We start from the raw sequence: 23,081 nt of genomic DNA on the forward strand, positions 1-23,081 counted from the left end.
AATAGTTCAAAGTTGAAACATTTTCGTAGAGAGCTCCAGATGCTTCCCTGTTCCATTAATTTTACCAACGGTAACCTAAAATTGCAATCCTAAAACTTCCTATTTCGAAGAATTTCTGGAAAGAGCCCTCAACATACTATTGTAAACAAAAATAGACTAAAATAGACTTCAATTTTAAAAAAAAGAAAGGTTAAGCAAACAAAATTGTGGGGGAACCCCTTCTTTTCCCTCCACTCAACATTGAAAATTGCGGTTTTTGACATCGACTTTGAAAATATCGCTATGGATTGCAACTAGAACTCTTCTCCTGATTATTTTCTCCTTATAGACCAACCAATTGCGAAAATTTTCCAGGGGAATTTACCTGATTTACCCTTTATCGTGTCCTTTCTCTGTTGTCAGTATTGAAGCCTAAATATGTGCTTTTTCAAACAGATAACCATTAGTATCCTTCTTTGAAAGCACATAAAAAATGCATCACAGTTAACTTTATTTTACGGATCACAATTTTCTTGTTTTAGAACTTTAAAAGTTGATTTAGAAACTTAAAGGAAAATGGGAACTAGCAGTAGTTTGATGTCTTTGCTAGACTTGGAAGAATCAAGATCCGGTACTAGTTAATTTAACTTTTTTAATTTACAGAGGTGGACCAAAATACTTCTTTGTCGACTGGGCCAAAGTCAGCCAGTCCGCCCCTGTGTACATCTAAAGCATAATAAAGTTTGAAACATAATGTTTTTCACATTAAAAGCTATCAGTTCTAGTTAACTTTAGTATTTTCAGAACTCTGTACCTCATAATTATAACTGCCATCGTGTGTAGCAGAACTTATTCGTTTTGTTCCTGACTTATTGCAGCTCTATAGTTAAATCTGTATGTTAGCATTTTGTACACAAACTAAAGCTTACATTCTTTTCATTTTTGATTAAGTTTTAATTATTTTTAAATTTTATAGTTAAGTTTCATTTAAAATTATAGTTAAGTTTTAAAATTCAGAAAGCATCTCCTTTTTTTGGGATATAGGCATCACATACTAGAAATCCTGGCTACTAATGAACTTGAACTATTATATACACAATGATGTTCCCATCAATTTTTCTTAGGGTATACACCCAGTAATCCATTATGCACAATACATGTATATGATCATATACACAATATGTCATAATATGAAAATTTTTGAAGTTTGAGGGTATATGCTATATTTCTAAAAAAATGTTTGAGAGTATACAGCATATATGGTGTATACCCTATGAGAACATCACTGTCTATACATCAGGACCAGAAATTGCCATATTTGATCAATCAAAAGACTTTTTCTCCTATATAAGCCAAGAAAACTATGAATCATTTGATTAACACACTCCTGATTATATTTTAATAAAACATAACCAGGATGATAAATGAAAAGCAGTGGTAATAGAATAATCAAAATCATGTTGTGCAGTTCCTTAGGCAACAACTAAAAGAGCGTGATTGTTTAGAATTTTTAAAGCTATCACTGATTGCTCTTAGTTAGGCTGATCACATTTCTTGTGAGTACGTTTAGTTCACCTGGTGCTCATCACTGGGCAAGATGGATCGCAAAAGGCATTTACTGCTTGAAGATTTTGTGCTTTTGCAAGGAATTCAAGCTAGCATAATAGAGATCCAAGCATTGAAAAGAATATGTTCGCTCATGACAACAAATCTATGTAAAAATGTGATTCAATGCCCCCTGTAGCCAAGCCTCATAATGACTTACATCTTCTACAAATACCAGAACTATAAAGAAACTAATAGTGAAGTGACTCGCATAGCACTTAAAAAATTTAAAGGACAACTTTTGGTATCTAAGTGTGGATTTAGTTGTATTATGCTTTTTCTCAGATTTCGTCCCTCCAAAGAAAAAAGCTGCCATGGTTAAAGCTTTACAACTACCAAAATCTGGAAAGGATTTTAGAAGACTAGAAGTCTCAAAGGTATTAAATCTTTTCGGAGTGAACCATTGTTAGATTTTGTTACAGAACAGACTCAGAAACTGTTTACCGTAATGAAATTTTATACTAATTTTTTACAAGCTGATTTTCATACAGGGTGGCGACAGGAACTGGAAAAAAAAGTTCCCTGACTTTTCCCTGATTAAGTTCACCAAATTTCCCTGATTTACGTTACCAATGATAATGGTTTTCTTTCTTTGCTCTACCTGAAAATTTGCCCTACCCTTTGCATATTAAATAAAATGCAGTGTTTACAACGGTTTAAGCTGTAAATTAAAAATATATATTGAAAAGATGCTCCTTTTTTTTTTTTGGTAAAAACAGTACATTTAATTTTCGACACAGAAATCTTATAGGAAATCTAAAACAAATACTTTAATTGAGGGAACCAGTTAACATAAGAATTTTAAGAAATTATCAAAACCACTCTTAAAGACATATCTAATCATGATGCAAATAAAAAAATTTAAATGGAAATAATCTTGAACTGAATTTTCAAGCAGTATAGTTGTTGCTGCAAGAATGATAAGTGATAGTTCAAGTATAGAAGTAATGTAGTTTTACTTACGTAAATCATTAACGAAACCCAGAAAGAAAGAATTCAATTGGACAAAGATTAAGCCGAAGCTTAAACAAAAAGAAAAGAAATTGTCAGTAACCATGAACCGCAAGAAAGGAAAAGCTGAACGGAAAACCATGAAATAAAATAAACAGAAACAAAAAATATTCGAAAAAAGGAAAAATAAAGATAAATAGAAGAAAATGGGGGGGGGGGGATATATATGGTTTTAAAATAAAAGAGTTTTAAAGTCTGAAAAAAAAAACCCTTCGTGTAATCTGAAGTGACAGCGAATAATACCATAGCAAAAAAAAAAAAAAAAAAAATTTATTTTCAGTCAAAATTTAATTTTAGCTATTAAATTAAAAACGCCAAGTGATAACTTTTAAGATTTTATCAGCCTTATTAAAAAAAAAAGATTGTACCTTGAAATTGTGATAACAGTATGCTAAATAATTCAAGACAATGAATAAAGGCAAGGGAGCAAAGTCAATAATGACGGCTTCCTCTTTGCCTGTAGGGTGTTTATTTTACGTAGCATGGAATGCTTAGAAAGAAAATTCAAGCTAGCTAAAGTGAACAACTTTACAGACACAGAAGCAATCTTAGGAAGCTCATCCTAAGATTGAACACTTTGACCTTGAGGAAAAAAGATGCACAAATATGGGGCAGTGTATAATCATACCGCATTAATTTTACTTTTTTAAAACAAATAATTAGTAAAAAACTCGTACGGAATAAAAATACTTCAGTTTTCAAAGAATCATTTTTTTTCTTCATTTCATCAATTTTCCCTGAATTTTTGTTATTTTTTCAAAATGCCCTGATATTTCCCTGAGTGATAAAGTTCCCTGACTTTTCCCTCATCTCCCTGATCTGTTGCCACCCTGTCATATGTGAGCTAAAAGAAATGATTACACCCAAATTAGGAAGTAGTGTTGGCATTGAAGTGCTGAGTGAGCAGTTAAATATTGGCGAGAGATTTTAATTTGAAACTTACTAATGATGAAGAACAGCGTCAACTCAGTTTTCAAATAGCAGAAATCAAACTGAAAATTGGTGGAATTTCCGTTAAAATTTTTTAAAAAGTAATTTCAGCAGAAAGAATATTTAAAATTTTATTTATTGCTCATTAACATTATTAAAAGAAAAGTATGAGAGAAAATGTTCTTGTGTTAAATTTTATAAAAGTTAGAGAAACAAAAATATTTCTCAATAAATTAGGTTTTTAAAACTTTTAAGGGTGTTGAGTCCTCACTTAATACTCTTCAAATGGTATAAAATTTTGCAAGACAGTTATTTACATCAAATGTCACAATTATCCATGGTATGCGAGTTGAAATTCCAAACTTTTTTCCCCCCATACAACTTTGGAACAGTCTACTCATCAGTCTACTACTAACTCAGTCTACTGCTAACTCATTAATATTTAAAGTAAGTTAAATATGATGGAAAAAAATCCGAAATGAGGAATTGAAGGGTGTTAGTATTTTAGTCAAATTTTCATTTAGATAAATAAAAAAAAAAGAAATAACCCATTATTATTTCTTCTAAAATACGTTTTTTCCCCATGCAGAGATTGCAGATCGTGTTCGGACAAAGTGCTCTGATGTAAACAACATTGAATCGGTAGTGACGTCATTCGGGCGATTCACTCATCTGAAATGGATTGGGTTTTGGTTAGTTCCCGCATGTGATAACCGTGATGTTTTTCTAAAGTTTTCGTGAGTGGCAACAGTGCGTGTTATTTTGCATAAGCGATTGAAATTTTGACTGTTGGTTGTTCCACCATGTGGTTTCACGGTATTTAATGCTGCATTTTTGAGAGCTCGCTCTCTCTCTCTCCTATATTTTTCTTGTGTGTACTGTGTGCACGTTTGTGTCGTCCTATCCAGTTCAGATGAAAATGGCTTCATTATATTGGAATGTTATTTCGTATAGATGCATCTATTCTAAAGTAATTCGAAATAAGGTTTTAGCCATTTTTGACGAGATGTTGTTCGTTTCAGTATAATGTTTTATGTTTAATGTTCCTGTTGAACTGGATTCAATGTAAGTAAAATACATTGTCTAAGAATTAGCTCTGCTAAAATAAAAGGATATTTTTTTTCTTCTGGACTTTGTTTGTCATGTGCTTATTTTAACTACTACTCTGCTACAAATTTCTGAGGACTGAAATGCTTCCTTCAGCCCTACAAAGGGAACCGAACAATACAGGATTTCTGGTAGTTACACATAGACGAATACCGTAATTCCGAAGAATAAACAGAAAACTATCACTGTTCGCTTCAGTAAAGAGGAAGGTGAATGAAAATCGTAGGCTTAATGTGCAGATCAGAAAGGATTAGAGAATTTCACTTCCTACTCATAAAGTTGGAATTATAGTGTCATGTACACATGTTTATGGGTAGAAATCCTACCTTGAAGTTTCATCAGAATCCTCAGAACGACGCTTAGATGCTGCACGTGTTGTCCCTGGGTCAAAATCTTTTCCACTGGGGGTAGCCTGTAATACAATACAATGATTAGTTTCAAACAGGGAGGACTTTGTGTGATGTTACAAAATACAGTCAACGCGTAATTATCCGTGCGGCCTTTCACACTTTAAAAAAAAATTTCTTTTTTGTCCACGATTAATTCAATGTAGATTAATGCACATATTTTAATTTTACAAAGTGCAAAATATATTTTTTAACATATCTATTTCTTTCTATCCTTCCCTTCATCAAAATAAAAAAAAATGTCTCAAAATTTATTTAAAAATGCCGAAAAAAAAAAGTTTACTGCATTAATTTTGATAATATTCAGATTTTTAAAATAAATAAATACATTTTTTAATTTTAATTCCCCCCCCCCGAAAAGATTTAAGTTACATATCAAATTGCAGTGCATTTATAGCTGCATTCTTTAAAGATTTATTATTAGTATTTTACTTAATCTTACTCAACTAAAAAGTAAAAAGTCTTAAAGCAAAAGCTATTAAATGACTAAAAACAAACTATTTAAGACATCAATACGAAATATAGTTCAAAGTAAATTCAAATTATTGAATTGAGTATTTAAAACTTTTTCGTTGAGAAGCACTTTTGTCATGCATTGAGCTCTACCATTGAGCACGCTCTCCTCCCCTCCCCCACTCCAGGAAAGTTTTGAATTAGAGAAATATTAAATTTGGAAATGTTTTTCGATCTTTTGCACCCCCCCCCCCCAAGAATATATCGATATATCGAAAATATCGATATTTGGAGAGCGATATATCGCAGTATTAAAATTCTGATATCGCCCAGTCCTAGTGGTTAGTCATTTTAGTTGAAGAATGTTTATTTTACATCGGGAGGGGGCTTTACTTATTCAGAGAACTCTTTTTACCTTTATCATTTTTTTAAACAATATCCTTTCGATTGTTTTGTTCTTTTCAAGAGGCGGACGTGGCAGCGGGATTTCCCGTTTGTTCTCGATGGGTAATTAGTTTTTTACACTTAATATCTGAGGACGCTTTTTATCCTTTGAGAATGGCTGAAGGAACAAACCATCAAGTACGGGAGAAAAATAGTTTATAAAACAACTGCTCGGTGGGCATTAGATAAATCAAGCTGTAATAAATACTATACACATTCTGACACCAAGCAGCTTAAAACAGCTTTTTTCTTTTTACTTATTTTTTTCAGCAAACGGTTCAAACACTTGATAGTATATTGAAATTCTTTAACTTTTCAATTTATAAAGTTTGAACAGAACAACGTCTGTTGGGTCCCCTAGGTAAATTATAAATAGGCAAATGTGGAGCCAAGGGCAATAGTTAAGAGAACTTACTTTTTTCAAAATGAACAAATTGGAAATATGAGCTGAAAGTTACAGTACCAAAAGAAAGAACAATGTATTGGAAGATAAAACCTGCATTGAAACATTATTTTTTATTTTTGGCAGTAAATTTGTACCTTCAAAAACAGGTGGTAATTTGTCACTTCTTTTTTATACGGAGCAAAGTGAAAAAAAATAAATTTTTTTTGAATGAAATATTTTCTATTTGATTGTAACAAGATATCATTGATCAAACAAATGAGTAAAATTAAAGAAAGAATTAATAAAAAGGAAACAATAAACAAATAAATAAGTTAATACATGAGAAAAAGTAAATGAGAACTAAAATTGTGAATTAATAAAAAAAAAATAAGTAAATGAATGAATAAACAAGGGAATTATTAAATGAAGGATGGTGAAGGAAATAATGAATGAATACGTAAGTGATTTGATAAAAGACTGTATACACAAATGAAACAAACTATTTCACTTTGCTCATCCACTTTGTCTGGCATGCTATGTGCAAAGAATTTTTTAAAAAAGATAATATTAAGCAAATAAATACGGCACTGAATATTAGAAGGTCGAAATTAATATTGTATAAATGTTAATAACAAGAATATTATCATTCAATAGATGATAAAAACTAATTTTTGACTTAGAACAAAATATTACAGTATGAATATCAATTTTTGAAAATGGCTTGTATTGTCATATTCTTTGATTTTCAGAAGTAATTTTTTCTTTTATATGGCCTTTTTCAGGCTCATGCTACTTCACACCAGTGGCGTAGCAATAAATTTTTCATTGTGGAAAGAGTTTATAAACACATAAATAGACACATGTGTAAGTAACTACAATTGTTGTAGTGTTTTGTGTGGGGTGGAAGGGGGGATTCTAGCATCGCTTATAACATCAAATAATTTGGTGGCATGATATAACACCATAAAAAAACAACAGTGTTCTACTATGTCACATAAATGTAACATGATATATCACTACTCCCCAATTCCAACTCCACTAAACATCATTGATTTAAATTTTAAAGAAATTTTAATAAATTTTTAAAAAATTTTAAAAAAATCAATGATTTTTAATGAACAGTGAAATTTTGTTACAATGAATACCAATACAACGAAATATCCACTTCAAAACAGTACATTTTAGTCTAAATTTAATTTCCATTGCATTGCTTGAGTTCTAATACAGTGCACAACCTTTTATCCGGGAACCAAAAAACCGGGGAAACCAGAAAACCGGCAACCTTTTGCCGATTTTCCCGCCAGTTTTTAAAAATACGCATTTTTGGGGATATTTGAAAAACTAAGCATTTTTTTTTGAAATAATTAAAAGAAAATGAGCGGTTTCTTAATGAATACTATATTACTCATCTATAACTCGGGGAAATGTTTACAAACATGAACTTCAAAGGGTTGTCTTTAACGCAGGGAAACATTTCCGGAATATTTTCTTGAACTAAAAAGTACACACGTAAGTCTGAAATTTTTGTGTTTTATTCCAACTGAAAACTAAAGAAATGAATATTGTCAGATTATAATGCAATATTTTATTGAATGGCCTTTAATTAAAACCGTTTAGAGCGGAAGTGACGTCGCAAAAGCGCGTGAAACGCCGCGATTCTTGAATTTTCCCGATAGTTGATGATGGAATCCAGAAATTGTTAAACGCAAGACTGTAATAAGGCTGCAGGAACTCATAAATTAAACTTCAACTAATATTAACGTAATGCAAAAGCAATAGTTATCAATAATCGCCAACGCCAAACCATTACAAAAAAGTGAAAAAAAAAAAACGTGTTCATGAAAACAAATTCTCTCATACACTATAGTAGAAGAATCGCACATTTACGTTCAAAAACTTGTCTTTTGCTCTTCCCTTCATTCTCTTTCATTTTAAAAAATCGAAAATTGGTTCTTTTCTTTCCTTTTCAAAATGAATGTGAGGGTCTCAAGTCTTATTAAATAACTTTAGGTTTTTGGCGTTTAAATTATTCTCTCACTAGTAGTTTTTAATGTTTCGATATTGATAAGCATTTTTGAACTGCTTTCTTCTTATTTTAATGAGTTTTCCTATTCGTCAGTTTTCCCATTAAATGAATGCAAATCGTTTTCTAATCCTTCTGTTTCATTGTTTAATAATTAGTAATTCAACTATTAATTGTTATTGTGTAAGAGGTTATTGTTCAACTTTTTCAAACTACAGCCCGCCAGGTGATCAGTAATTCTGGCCCATGGGCTCTTTGCAGTTGGACAGCCCTGTTCTAAATGAAATAGTTAATTATTAATTATGACTTCAATTATTTGCCTTGCCAAACATTTTATGCGATATTTCAGTGGGGCTCTGTTATTTATCTCAATAGAATACTTCAACATATCATTAATGGGGAGTTTACTGTACTCTTCATTATCCGGGCAAGTTACTGCTGCAATAGGAACGGGGGACCTTCACATGTGCTATATACTCTTCTTTGGTTCAACAATGCAACTGCAACTATCTTAGAAAGCAAGCCCTAATCAGAAATACAGTTTAGATAAACAATGGCACAGCTTTTCCTTTCTTGCGGTTCACGGTTACTGACAATTTCTTTTCTTTTTGTTTAAGCTTCAGCTTAATCTTTGTCCAATTGAATTCTTTCTTTCTGGGTTCGTACCTAAGAGAAAGCTCTTGGCCTTTGCTTTCATTCCTATTGGTTCCTGATCGGTTTATAATTTTCTCATTGGTGTTTGGCTAATCCGCTATTTTTATCTTTTAAGCTGCATGCTTATTTGCTCTTGGCTTTTGTCAGATGTCTTTTCATCCATAAGCTCATTACTTTTTGCATTGAAAAAGGCATTCCCTGTAACGTCGAAACACGTGTCTGCTGTAATTGGCAAATTTGTGCTTTTTTTAATGTTGTTTTTCTTACTTTACTGTTCAGAACAAAGGTATTTATTTATCTTATTTACAGGGTTTATACTCTATTTGGATGAAAAAATTCCATGACTTTTCCAAGACTTTTTCATGACTTCATAAAAAAATTTCATGACCTTTTTACATGAAGAGAATAGTACTATTTAATTTCAAACTGGAAATTTTTTGGAAATGAGCATTAGCGAAACTTCTACGTGAATGCTTCTACCTCATCGAAGCACTCACTTGTGATTGAAAAAATATCAGTGTACACCTAAAAACTAAACTATTCTTATTTGTCTTCATCATAAAAGTCTTCTAACTTTGTCTTCAACAAAGTTAGTAAAACTACAGTGAATGAAATATAAGGGTGCTTATATGTCTAATAATCTTTATAAACAGGTAGAATGATAATGAATGGGACAGAGGTTGAATTAGTCATTACTAAGTTTCAATACATTTGCTTCAAAGGTTGCCTTTTAGCACCAGCATTGCATTTAAGCATACACATAGCTTGACAGTATTTTGGTTCATTAAAGAAAAGCCATTCTTTAGTAAATTCATGTTTCTAAACCAGATATTTATATTTAAAAAAGGAAAAACATTGAGTAGCGAATAAATCTTCTGATTCAAATGTTCTTGTTTACTTATTTGCACATTTTTAAATGCATATAAATTAGTAGGTTGAGAAATTCCTGAACATAGGGTTTGATTCCTGACATTCAATGTAGCAGTGGGTCACATGGAGTTCTGCAGGCCGTATGTTGGGCAGTACTGTTTTAGAGTATTAGAATTCCCCTATTTCTGTGTTTTATCACCTGACTAAAGATCTTCATTTTCTAAAACTTTCAACAAATTGAATTAAACTCTGATAAGTTTAGTAATCAAGTTTTTACGAGTGATGGAAACAAACTCGGATGCAATTGAATTGCATTTTTTAAAGTGGGAGTGGCAAAATCAAGAATATGCAAGTTCGGTACTACAGAATATAAAAAGTCTTGAAAATAATGGTAAATGCAAAATGAGTGATGTCCAAGCAGTAAAATGACATTGCAAAAAAAGACGAGCGGCTGCTACAGAAGTGGATGTAATGAGATTTCAAAATTCAGAATTGTTTTTGGGATCGTTCAATTTTCCAGTTTTAATATGTAAGACTGTTAAATCACTCAATATTTCTGATACTCTTTTAGCAACTGTTACTTTCTCTTTGCCCAGGACATTTTTCCATGACTTTAAATAATTTTTCATGACTTTGAACGAAAATTTCAATTTTCCATGACTTTTCCAGGTCTGAAATTCACTAAATTTTTTTCCATGACTTTCCAGGATTTCCATGACCCGTACGAACCCTGTAATCTTAATGGCACATGTTGTACAACAACTTTATCAATCTAAAGCTTTAAAAAAAATCTTAAATTTCTCACAAGAGCAGGAAAAAAATGAATTTCAATGCTGGAAGTAACACGGTAAACAAAGGGAACCAAATGGAGCTTGCCTCCATGCATTTTTCAAGTTTGTAAGATCATAGAGGAAATTAAAATTAAAAATTTCTGTTTAAATAATTATTCTTGATTTCCATGAAATGATGTCTGCTTATTACAACATCAGGAGTGCCCACTTCCCCCTTCAAGTCCCCCCCCCACCCATAAAAAAAGAGAATAATACCCCTCAACCTCCCTAAAACTTTCAATGGCATAGTCTGCACTATGATCGCCCCCCCCCCCCAGGTGGGCACGCTTACAACATGAAGCAGACGAATAAATAATGAGAAGTTAGGAAAATATTGAAAGACGTGCAGTTCAGGTGAATCTCAAGAAACCAATGACTTAATCAGTACGATAAGGGAAAAGGAAGGATGGGTTTCATACCCCTTTGTAGCAACAAAGAGATTTCTCAAATACAGCATCCCAGAGATATTCGATATTCACTTTGTTGTTTAGATGCAAGTCCCTAGCATTTCTATGTACTTTTAAAGTTACTCAACAAAAACTATTACAGTGAAGCACCGTTTATACGTTTCTCTTCTATACGTTTTTATCATTTATACGTTTTTTAATTTGGTACCTGCAGAGTTTACTACATATTAATGTATCCTGCTATATGTTTTTTCCATTTGTACGCTTTTTTCATACAGTTCCTTCAGAAACATATAAACAATGCTTCACTGTATTATGCATATTTTCCTGCACATTAGTGGAAAATAGATGTCTTGCCTTTTTTTTTATTCTTTACTAATAATAAAGCAGAAAGTCTCTCTGTCCGGAGGATGTCTGTAGGATGTCTCTCTGGATGTCTGTGACGCGCATAGCGCCTAAACCGTTCGGCCGATTTTCATGAAATTTGGCACAAAGTTAGTATGTAGCACAGGGGTGTGCACCTCGAAGCGATTTTTCGAAAATTCGATGTGGTTCTTTTTCTATTCCAATTTTAAGAAAAAAAACTATCATAAATTACGAAATTATCGTAACGTGGAACCGTAACATGGGCACAAGCCAATTGGCGAGATACGAAATGATCATAACGTGGAACTGTAACGTCGGTACAAGCCAATTGGCGAGAAAATCCACCATACATTATTCTTTATCTTCTTTACTAATAATAAAGCAGAAAGTCTCTCTGTCCGGAGGATGTCTGGATGTCTGTGACGCGCATAGCGCCTAAACCGTTCGGCCGATTTTCATGAATCTTCTTTATCTTTACTAATAATAAAGCAGAAAGTCTCTCTGTCCAGAGGATGTCTGGATGTCTGGATGTCTGTAGGATGTCTGTAGGACGTCCGTAGGATGTCTGTAGGATGTCCGTAGGATGTCTGTGACGCGCATAGCGCCTGGACCGTTCGGCCGATTTTCATGAAATTTGGCACATAGTATGTAGCATGGGGGTGTGCACCTCGAAGCGATTTTTCGAAAATTCGATGTGGTTCTTTTTTTATTCCAATTTTAAGAAAAAAAAAACTATCATAAATTACGAAATTATCGTAACGTGGAACCGTAACATGGGCACAAGCCAATTGGCGAGATACGAAATTATCATAACGTGGAACTGTAACGTCGGTACAAGCCAATTGGCGAGAAAATTCACCATACATTATTTGTAAATATACAAGCGAACCAAAAGACCTTTAATTTTTGTATTACGGACGAAGCCGTGCGGGTGCCACTAGTTCAAAATACATTTGAAAGAATCTAATTGCAAGAAGTGGGTGAAATTTGAGTTGCAAGATTTTGTTACAGGATACATACATACAGGCGAAGCTAATAAAAACGTATTAGTGAAAAACATTGTATGCATGTGAATGCTTAACTGTTACATACATTTGAATTTTTACCCAATATAATTTCTTTCCATTAAAAAAAGGGGGGGAGGAATTCACAATAATTTCTTTTTTACAAAAATAAAGAAAACTCACAAAAATATTTTGCTTTTTCACAAAATGGGGACCCAAAAAATAAAACCTGGATCAACCACTGTCATAAAAAAGCATGCAAATGACAAATGAAATGTGATGATAAACTGGTATTGACTTAGAAATTCCTATTTTTTTTTATAAATGTTTATACTTTGTATATTTTTTACGAATTTATAATTAATTATTTAACACGAAAATCTTAATTCCTAAAGTACGAGTTCTCAAACGAAATAGAACAACACCTAGTATACGTATACAATACATGCATATCCTTCTAACTTCTTGAGAACGATAGCAATTTGAGGTTTGAGTGAGCTATTGAAAGAGGTGTGATTTGTCGGAGATCATCTTTAGCCAAGTTGCATCTTTGTACAACCTTAATTAGTGAAGATATTAACTAAAAACATCGTTTTCTTCCCCCCTTTCTTTGTACAAAATCTTGTAACTGCTACTGACCAGTTGCCAAAAATTTCTCCCTCTACTTAAAATAAAAGTGACTCCCTAGATGGGGAGGAAAAAATTAACTTTTGAATTGTTCGAGGGAAAGTGGGTTGTGTCAGAGGCCCAGTGGGTCGAAAATTTAATGTGCTGCTCATTAATTAATGTACTTCTGTAAACGGCAAGAAGGGGTGAAGCTTCAAAGTGCACCGCTGAAATTAGTATACACAAATCCGCTGCGGGTGAGGTCGAGGTGGTTGGTGAAGGCGGCTAGTTTAAACTGTAAGTTTTTATAGGTTGAATTATATTTTTCAGCAATTAATTCACCTAGAAAAAACAAGTGGTGCCCGCCATCCGACCAGTATTCTAGAACGTGCTATTAGGTGCAACACGTTTGGGGATACCTAGTTTATGGCATGAGCTCAAACATGTCCTTTATATATAAATGTAATTACAAAAATTTTATGTATTACTCCATAAATTCGAAGAAATGTGGAGAGTGGGCACTTTTGGCTGTTATGGTGTATCAGCTCACCTCTGAAAAGTTACTTGGGTCTGGTGACTTTCTCTCAACGAGGGGGTGCTGATGTTGCTGCTTCCTAGCGGCTTCCATTGCGATTCTGAAAACTTCTTTGATACAGTCTAGAGGATCATCCGGACATTCCCTAGCAAACTGATGCCTATTCTGGAACAAAGTATTTGGAAAAAATGAATGGTTGAGCTACGTAAAATTCTTGACTTTGAACAGGGTGTGATTTTAACACTTTAAAAGTTCCAACCAGTGAACCACATGCATAGAGCAACAGTAGCGGATTTTAGGGGGCCCAGGAGGCTCGTGCCCCTCCACTATTTTATTTATTACTTTTTAATTGACCTTTCTTTTGCATTTTTTGTGTAGTTAATTAAAAAGAACACAAAACAGACACAGCATATTTTGAATAAAAGCATTTTTGTTTGCTAAAGAAGTATTACTAGAGTCAGGGGCCCAGAGTGGCAGAATACATTTAACTCGCTGGTTTCGAATTCAAGGGAGCGTATTATCGCGATTCATCCACTAATTCCTCTTTGATGGAATTAATAATTAACTTTTTTTTTTTAATGTGTAGGCGCACATAAAAGAGTCATTTTGATCCAATAACCTATTTGCAAAATAATAGATTTCTTTTTCAGCTCATAAAAAAAGCAAATGAAAGAAATCATATAGTAGTTTCTTGGAAAAACCATGATTTTTAATGGAAACCGCATATAGTATTAATATGTTATCTCTACTGTATCATGGCTTTAAGAACAAATCAGCACTGTTTTGAAATTCACACAAAAATAATTTTTGAATTCCTCAGTAAAACTTATATGTTATGAAGTTATTATTTTCTTTATAAATTAATTTTAAAAAACTCAAGTGAGGTATGGGTTTATTTAATAACCTTGCCCTTGTGTTATAACTATTATGACAATGTTCCTAAGTAAAGCTGCTCATTACTTAACATCTTGGTGACATTATATTGGGTTTAATATTTAAATGACTTGAAACATTAAAGATGTTTTCTGTCCACATTCAAAGTATATTAGCGCATAATATTCATGTACTTGAAGTTGATTCATTGACCTGAAGGAATCCTGAAAAAATAATATATAAAAAACACGCACAGTTAAAAATAAAGTCATTAAAACATCGAAGGCGGCAGGGGGGGGGCTATTTAATGTCCCGTGCCCCCTCCAAAAGATTTTTTTGTATCCGCCCCTGTAGAGCAATAATGAACAGCTGAAAGAGGTAGCAATCGAAAGAGCATGTTGGGACACTTTTTTCATCCAAACATTATTTGCCCTCATGCCTGCCATTGAGATATAAGGTCTCAAAGTCTGCCAAAATTTTAAGAAAAGCGCCATATCTAATGTCTTAGCGAGAAATTGAAACTACCACGCAATTTCATCAGACGATGTTCAGGAATTGCGGTGAGGGTTTTAAGTCTCACCGTAAATTTTTTTAACTATAGTTTGCTCATTTTCAAATTTCATGCGGGAGCATCGTCTCACTCTATTCAAAGAGGACTGCATGCTAAACACATTAACAAATCGTCGTTTTTCAAAATCCAATTTTTTTTGACAATTTGGGTGATACTAGAAGGACAAGTTCGAGGCGCAAGGCCTTTGTCCAGAAGTTTTCCGAAACAGGAGTCTTAAAAACGCAACTGTACACCATATTTGGTAATGTTAGGGGGGCTCTGCAATTTTTCAAAGTTGAAGCTCCAAAAAAAGCAGTCTTTTAAGATTTTTGACATTGTTCAGGTGAGTGTGTTTGGTAGTTCTTCCCCTGGAAATGCAGCATAAGTGAATCCCTGGAACCGAGATTTGATATATCCTTTAATGATTTTGGCTGAGAGAGGAGGCTTCTAAAGCGCAGCATTTTAAGGATTTTCTAATTTTTTAGGTGGTATACTTTATTAACTGAGCAATAATCTACAACTGGACCACCAAATATGCATAATTATTTAAAACCTCGTAAATAATAATTACTTGCTATGCTATTGCAATTTCCCACGGCGCCCTTGTAAATGAAATATGGCTCTCCGGGAGGCACATATTGTAGGGGACATTACCTGTTAAGTCACTAAATCAATTTAATATTAAACAAAATTAGTTGGAGACAAAGATTAAACTTCAAAATCCAGACCGTATGCCCAGCCTGTTCAGACAACTTGGCCTCATGGCCTAGCTGTACCTGTACAAAATCAGGACCTTCTATCGATAGAACTTATGTCCGTCAGACCTTCTGGAGGTACGTGGATATTCTGTTCGCGGGGAGGGGGGGGGGCATCCCTGCATAATAAGCTCAAAATCGCTCACAGCAGTTGTTTTGCTTTTGAACTTTTGCTGTTAGCAGGCTATTGAATCTTGTTACAACATATCTGGAAACCTCCACGTCCTCTGCGTGGATAAATCAATCTATTCGAGCACACATGCTCAAATCAAAACACACCGTCTGCAGAACGGAAGCAAATCATAAGAGATCGATTGATTGATCGACTTTCTATTTAAACCTTCTCTGTTACCTTGACGCAATGACGTGACGTCATCAAAATTTGCATCTGTTGCATCTGAAAGCAACTCACAGTTAATCCTTTAACTGTTGCTATTTCTTAAATTTACATTCTTGACTGCTACCAGCAGAAAGATCCTCAATTCATGAGGCCTGACATCACGTCCGCCGATGGGCGAAACACGTGATTGACTTGTCGGGTGTTTAGTCACTTGGGGATTTCTCACGCTCGGGGTTTTACGCACGCCGGGTAATTCTATCTTTTAAAACTGAGAATCAATTTCTCAGACAAGTTAGAATTTACTGGTGAGTTTTAAACAATTAAAATACATCCTATCTTTTTACGAAATTGCTCCAAGAACCTAATAAAATATAGGCTTATGCTAACAATTCAGATCCAGAAGTAGTAAAACTTACAGAGTTCATTCTGCTCTTACGTTCTTTATTTGTTTTTCTTTTTGTACTGGCAACAGTTAAACTTTGACCTTTTCTCCTTTCAAGTTTGCTCTGTAAGAACTAAAACAAAAGGGAAAATACAAAAACTTACATAAATTTTAATATAATTCTCACAGTATTATATTTTTATAATTGCATAATTTCATAAGTCACTATTATTGAAAAATTCAATAATAAATACATATTTTTGCACTGGCAAAGATTAAGTAAGAGAAAGACACACAAAGACTAGAAATGTAATGTTCTGGAAAGTTCATAGCTGCCAACCTCAAGATACAAAAAATAGGAGCACTTAAAGGAAAAAATAGGAGCACGGAGGGCTAAAATAGGAGCATGAAATCGTGGCCGGCGCTAAACCTTCCTTCTGTACCATAAGTTTCCATAAATTCTAAGCACTTATAAAATGCTTTTCTAAATTTTCATGTTAGATTTTCAACAAAACTACAATCAAGTTTAAAACAAAATTATTTTACATTAAAAAAGCAACATTACATAGATACATATTGAAAAGTTTAAAAAAAACATGATTACTGTTTGATTTAATAAAACTGCAATCCTTTTTAAAAATATGCTTTTATACATATGCTACATGCATAAGAACATATTGAAGATTAAAAAAAACAATTATTTCTTATACTTGGAAGTAAAGCAACTTCATAGTAAAGGTCAAGACTCTGAAATTTTGAAAGTGGCCAGTGGCACTCGACTCCAAAAACTTAGTGGCCACCAATGTCATTAAGTTTTGAAATACAAACTGGAGTGGGGGAGGCAGTTTTTACAACTTCCCTAAAAATATATATATATATATATAGATGAATAGGATTTAAAGAGAGATATTCAATACTTTTTTTGCACATGGAAAATTTAAGTTAAAATAGGTTTCTGATTTATTTAAAAAAATATAAAAAATAAATAAATGAATGAGAAGTCAGCAGGAACCTTCAATTTGGATGAAATAGTTTCAGTTTATAGCAAAGCCTACAAGGCAATAAGGATCAAATAGATAAAATTTCCCCTTCAAGAAAAAATTAAAAAAAAAAAAAACACCTAACTTTTTGCCTTCTGTTATTTTTAATAGTTTGTATTGAGACAAACAACTAATTCTGTTTTCGGGAACTTAGGCTATTAATAGTCTTGTCTACTTCATGTTGCAAATGACAAAACATGGCAACAACGCGAAAAAGTCAAGACAATAGATTTTTGAGTTTGTTGCATTAAAAGTAATTATAAATAATTAATGAGCCTTAAAAAAACTAAAATTTAGACGAAATAGCGAGTTTTTAGCACATTAGAGTCTAAACCAATGAGGATAGAATAATATTCTGAAGAAAAAATTTTGAATTTTTCAAGAAAAAAATTTAGAATTTTCCGAAAAAAAAAGCCTATTTTGCATTATTTTCAATAGTTTGCATTCCAATAAACAACTAATTCCAATTATGAAAACTTGGCCACTTAAAAGAGTCTTGTGTACTAAAATCTCGCATATGACCAAATATGGCGACTAAGTCAAAAATTCAGATATAAAATTTTGAATTTATAGCATGAAAAGCAATTATAAATAATTAATGACCCTTAAACTAAAATTTAGACGAAATAGCGAGTTTTTAGCACATTAGTCTAAACCAATGAGGATAAAATAATATTCTGAAGAAAAAATTTTGCATTTTTCAAGAAAAAAATTTAGAATTTTCCGGGGAAAAAAAAAAACCATTTTTGCATTATTTTCAATAGTTTGCATTGCAATAAACATCTAATTCCGATTTTGAAAACTTGGCCACTTAAGAGTCTTGTGTACTAAAATCTCGCAAATGACCAAATATGGCGAGTAAGTCAAAAATTCAGATATAAAATTTTGAATTTATAGCATGAAAATAATTCAAAAATAAAAAAATCCTCATAAAACTACAATTTAATTGCGAATTTTTAGCACATTCGTGTCCAAAGCAATAAGGATAAAATGAAATTTTAAATGGTATAACTGTTTTCAGATTTCTGAATAAAATTATTTAAAATAACCAAAAAAAAAAAAAGTTTTGCAGCATATTTTGCTTATTTTCATTAGTTTGCAGTTAAAAGAAACACCCAATTCTGCTTTGTCTTTGAAAACGAAGGCGCTTAAGTATCGTCTGCTAACTTCCATCTTGTGAATGACCAAACATGGCGGCAACGTTTTACACGTAGCTGAAATGCTCGATGAAAAAACGACGATCTCCAATCGGCGCTCCCCCTCAGTGTTTATCCTGACACTAAGTTTCCAAAGCATCAAATTGTCTTCTCTTTTGTTGAGTTTGCGCACAATTCCTGCCTTCGAGGATAGGGAAATTTCTTCGTTTTCCTCAAAAATCGAAAAGTGTACAAGCAAAGTCAAAAAAACGGAGTTTTTTGGAAAAAATCGGATTTTCGGAGTACGCAATAAAAATCGGAGAAACTCCGGGAAAAACGGAGCACTTGGCAGCTATGAAAGTTTGATGCAGAGGGGGGGGGGGAGGAGGAGAGTTTTTTCTTAGAAAAAATCAGAAAGAAAAAGCAATTACAAATTTTTCAAATATAAGATCCTCTTATATATAATAGCCGATGCTTGAGTAACCCATGTGTGTCAACAATGAAACTCGCGCCACGGCATGATAATTTGATGTGTTTTGGTAATGTTTAACATGCAGGGAAAGGCTTTATCGTGACAAGGCTGAACTCGATCCAGTAACTTAACTGTTTTACTGAATTCCTGTTCATCCCAAGATTTTTTTTCTTAGGAACAACAGGGGGGGGGGGAATGGCGACTGAGGACGTTTTTTTAGGTTGCCATTTTTTCAAACTAGGCGACCGTGAATCTTGACCTTTAGTTCCAGGGACAATTGCTTGATGTTTTTCATCCCTTTTCTTAGAAATTTTGTGAATAGGGGATTGGGGCAAGCAGTGGCGGCTTGTGGCTTGGAAAAGTGAGGGGGCCAGATCAAGGGTGCACTCGAGCTCCTCCCCCCCCCCTTCCCGTTCTGAAAAAATAAAGATTTTTTTTTAACATTTAGGGTAAAGATCACCAGTAACAGACATACTTACGACATCGCTCTCAGGTCAACTCAATTTTTTGAGCCTTTTAATGTTATTTAGACTTTTTAAACTATTTTTCCTCTCGTGCAACTACATCCCATCTAACGTTTGGCTGCTTCTGTATCCTCTGATTTCGTGAATTATATTTCTATTTGCTCAATTTTGAAAAATAATCCAACCCCCAGTAACAGACAACAAAAAATCTGATGATACCCAGAAACATTCTGATGATATTCAGAAACAGATAGGATGAGGAAAAGATGAGTAATGAATAAAATTCCCTTTTTTTATTCAAAATGTGCAAAATTTCATTATTTTTTAGAACTAAAGCCTTATTAAATTTTAATGAACGTGAAACACCAGCTGACCTTGTGGCAGCTGTTCATAACCTGCCACCACTAACTTGTAAGTACCAACTGGCTCACAAAATTCATTCTGATAACACTAGATGGTTGCACTGTATTCATGGGTTGCAGCAACTTCAATTTTACAAGCCTAAAATTCTTATTATTTAAATTCAAACTAATGACTGTCTGTTACTGGACCCTTGTCTGTTACTGGTGCCTTTACCATTAACTTTCTTAAAATAATTATTTGTGTTAAATAAGTAACATAAAATTGGAAACACAGGACAAGCTACAAAATACTTAAACTACTAGGTAAATCACGAAAGAAATTAATACAGGGTTCGTACTCAATTTCAGAAATAAAATGAAGGATTTTTGGAGGAGTTTTGAAGGTTGAGTAAAATGAGATTATGAAGGAGTACTAATGGGCTATCCTTAAATGGTGTTGCACTTTTATTCATCGTATTTGACCCCCTTCCCCTTTGTCACGAAGTGTTACACTTCACCTTACTACTCCTCGTCACATGTCATAACATAGTGTTGTAACAACTGTGTGATGTCACTTTTTATCACTCTTTCTCTTACCCTTGTCACATTTTCATGAACCGGGTTCCCCCTCAAGTTATGACATCAAACATGGATGACCCTTTTTACATTGTCCGAACTGCGATTTACCAAACAATTGTTTTCTTTAACACAATTGCTTAATATAGTACATCTACTTATGTATTTTTAAATATTTAAATAATAATTAGACAAACTGACTTTTGCTGCTGAGAGTGTGGCAGAGGGTAAAGCAATAGTTATAAAACTTGAAAAAATAGCTAAGCACCATTTAAGCATGTTTTACTTCACTTATGAAATGTCTTAGTCATCTAATAATATTTTCACCTTCTACTTTTATGACTCCTATGCTCAATTTGTAAATCACATCTTTATGAAAAAAATAAACATACCAAATTACTACATCAAAATCGTAAATATACCTTTGCCCTAGTGACGATGTTAAGTTGTCGATTGAAGTATTTTAAGTCACTGTAATAGAGAAAAATTACGTAGCCTTCAACTAAAAAAGGAGGAGTTTTGAAGGGATTAAAACCAAAATGAAGGAGTTTGAAGGGCCCTTCAGGAAAATTTCCTGAATGAAAGAGTATTGGAGGAGTTTTGAAGGAGCGTACGAACCCCGAGTATGTGTCAATTGATATGACCCCTCTGGGACGGCGAAAGCCAAGTTCAAGAAGCAATATTCATTTTGGGAAACTTTCGGTTGCAGCTGTTCTTTGCGCGATTTTAACCTCACCAGCTAGCGAGTCTTGTGGGACTTACGATTAAAGGGTTAAAGCGCGAGAACAAGTCGTAGAAAAAGGACACATAGCTAATTTGAGATATTTAAAGACAAAAAAAGAAAAACTCTGTAACTATAGAAAAAGATCTTTAGGGATGCAAAAAAATCTTACCTCCAATGGACGATCTTTCACTGTTACATAAAGTACAATGTCGGCCCACTTGCTGCTAGTTTCATGTGTGGAGTCTGGTGATGACACTTGCAAAGAGAAAAATTTCAACTGAACTTCCAGAAACTCTGACCTGCAAAAATATAACTGCAAATTAATAACAAAGTACAGTAGAACTTCGATTTAACCGAGTCGATAATGAAGTCTTTTTTTTAACAAGGTAAATTTAATAAAATAATGAATTTTCAATTTGAAAACAAAAATATTTTCTGGAAATTAGAGAGTGTTTTCAATGCATCTTTCAATATTCACCTTGGTATTGTTAAAAAAAAATCATGGTACCCTTCCCCGGTTAAGCTAGAAATGGCAGGCACGAAGGTATCAATTGGTTAAAATGAAATAAAATAAAACTTTGAAACATTTCTCTTTATATGTTCATCTTTTAAAATCATTCTATTGTATTTTTATGTAATACAGGGTTCGTACTCAATTTCAGAAATAAAATGAAGGATTTTTGGAGGAGTTTTGAAGGAGTAAAAATGAGATTTTGAAGGAGTACTAATGGGCTGTCCTTAAATGGTGTTGCACTTTTATTCATCGTATTTGACCTCCTTCCCCTTTGTCACAAAATGTTGCACTTCACCTTACTACTCCTCGTCACATGACATAACATAGTGTTGTAACAACTGTGTGATGTCACTTTTTATCACTCTTTCTCTTACCCTTGTCACATTTTCATGAACCCGGTTCCCCCTCAAGTTATGACATCAAACATGGATGACCCTTTTTACATTGTCCGAACTGTGATTTATTAAACAATTGTTTTCTTTAACACAATTGCTTAATATAGTACATCTGTACTTATGTATTTGTAAATATTTAAATAATAATTAGACAAACTGACTTTTGCTGCTGAGAGTGTGGTGGAGGGAAAAGCAATAGTTATAAAACTTGAAAAAATAGCTAAGCACCCTTTAAGCATGTTTTACTTCACTTATGAAATGTCTTAGTCATCTAATAATATTTTCATCTTTAACTTTTACGACTCCTATGCTCAATTTCTAAATCACATCTTTATAAAAAAAATAAACATACCAAATTACTACATCAAAATCGTAAATATACCTTTGCCCTAGTGACGATGTTAAGTTGTCGATTGAAGTATTTTAAGTCACTGTCATAGAGAAAAATTATGTAGTCTTGAACTAAAAAAGAAGGAGTTTTGAAGGAATTTAAACCAAAATGAAGGAGTTTGGAAAATTTTCTAAATGAAGGAGTATTGGAGGAGTTTTGAAGGAGCGTACGAACCCTGTAATATCATGTTTTGTTAAAATGTCTATGATTGATGGCATGGTGGTGTACTTTCACACCCTGACTTTCAAAAACAAAATTTAACTAATCAGATAGGGAAAAACTACAAAGTACATTGTAGAAATTTGTAGAATTGTGAAGCCTCAAAACGCAGTTATAGGCCATATTTATTGACGTTAGAGGAAGGAATGGAGCTCCAGGACTCTCCCGATTGTTTTTTTTTCTTTTTTGGAAAATAAATAGAAATCAATTCCTCTCCCCTCCCCCCTTCAATTTTTTGAAATTGCTGTTCCAAAAGCACAATTGTAAACAAGCTTTGAAAAGTTTTACTGGAA

General features: G+C 33.2%; 1 protein-coding gene across 2 annotated transcripts in view; it reads right to left on the bottom strand.

Annotated features, from left to right (window-relative positions):
* LOC129232193 (serine/threonine-protein phosphatase 6 regulatory ankyrin repeat subunit A-like) overlaps positions 1-23,081 on the bottom strand; it is a 51,726-nt gene that overhangs the window by 21,859 nt on the left and 6,786 nt on the right. For both annotated transcript variants that reach the window (XM_054866434.1, XM_054866433.1), the window contains exons 2-5: positions 21,439-21,568; positions 16,551-16,649; positions 13,632-13,781; positions 4,959-5,044 (exon numbers count right to left, since the gene is read on the bottom strand). In XM_054866434.1, coding sequence (XP_054722409.1) covers positions 4,959-5,044; positions 13,632-13,781; positions 16,551-16,559 — 245 coding nt within the window. In that variant the 5' untranslated portion in view covers positions 16,560-16,649; positions 21,439-21,568. The remainder of the gene's footprint in view (positions 1-4,958; positions 5,045-13,631; positions 13,782-16,550; positions 16,650-21,438; positions 21,569-23,081) is intronic.

The sequence above is a fragment of the Uloborus diversus genome, unplaced genomic scaffold (assembly GCF_026930045.1).
Source record: "Uloborus diversus isolate 005 unplaced genomic scaffold, Udiv.v.3.1 scaffold_11, whole genome shotgun sequence".
Taxonomy (NCBI): Eukaryota; Metazoa; Arthropoda; class Arachnida; order Araneae; family Uloboridae; genus Uloborus; species Uloborus diversus.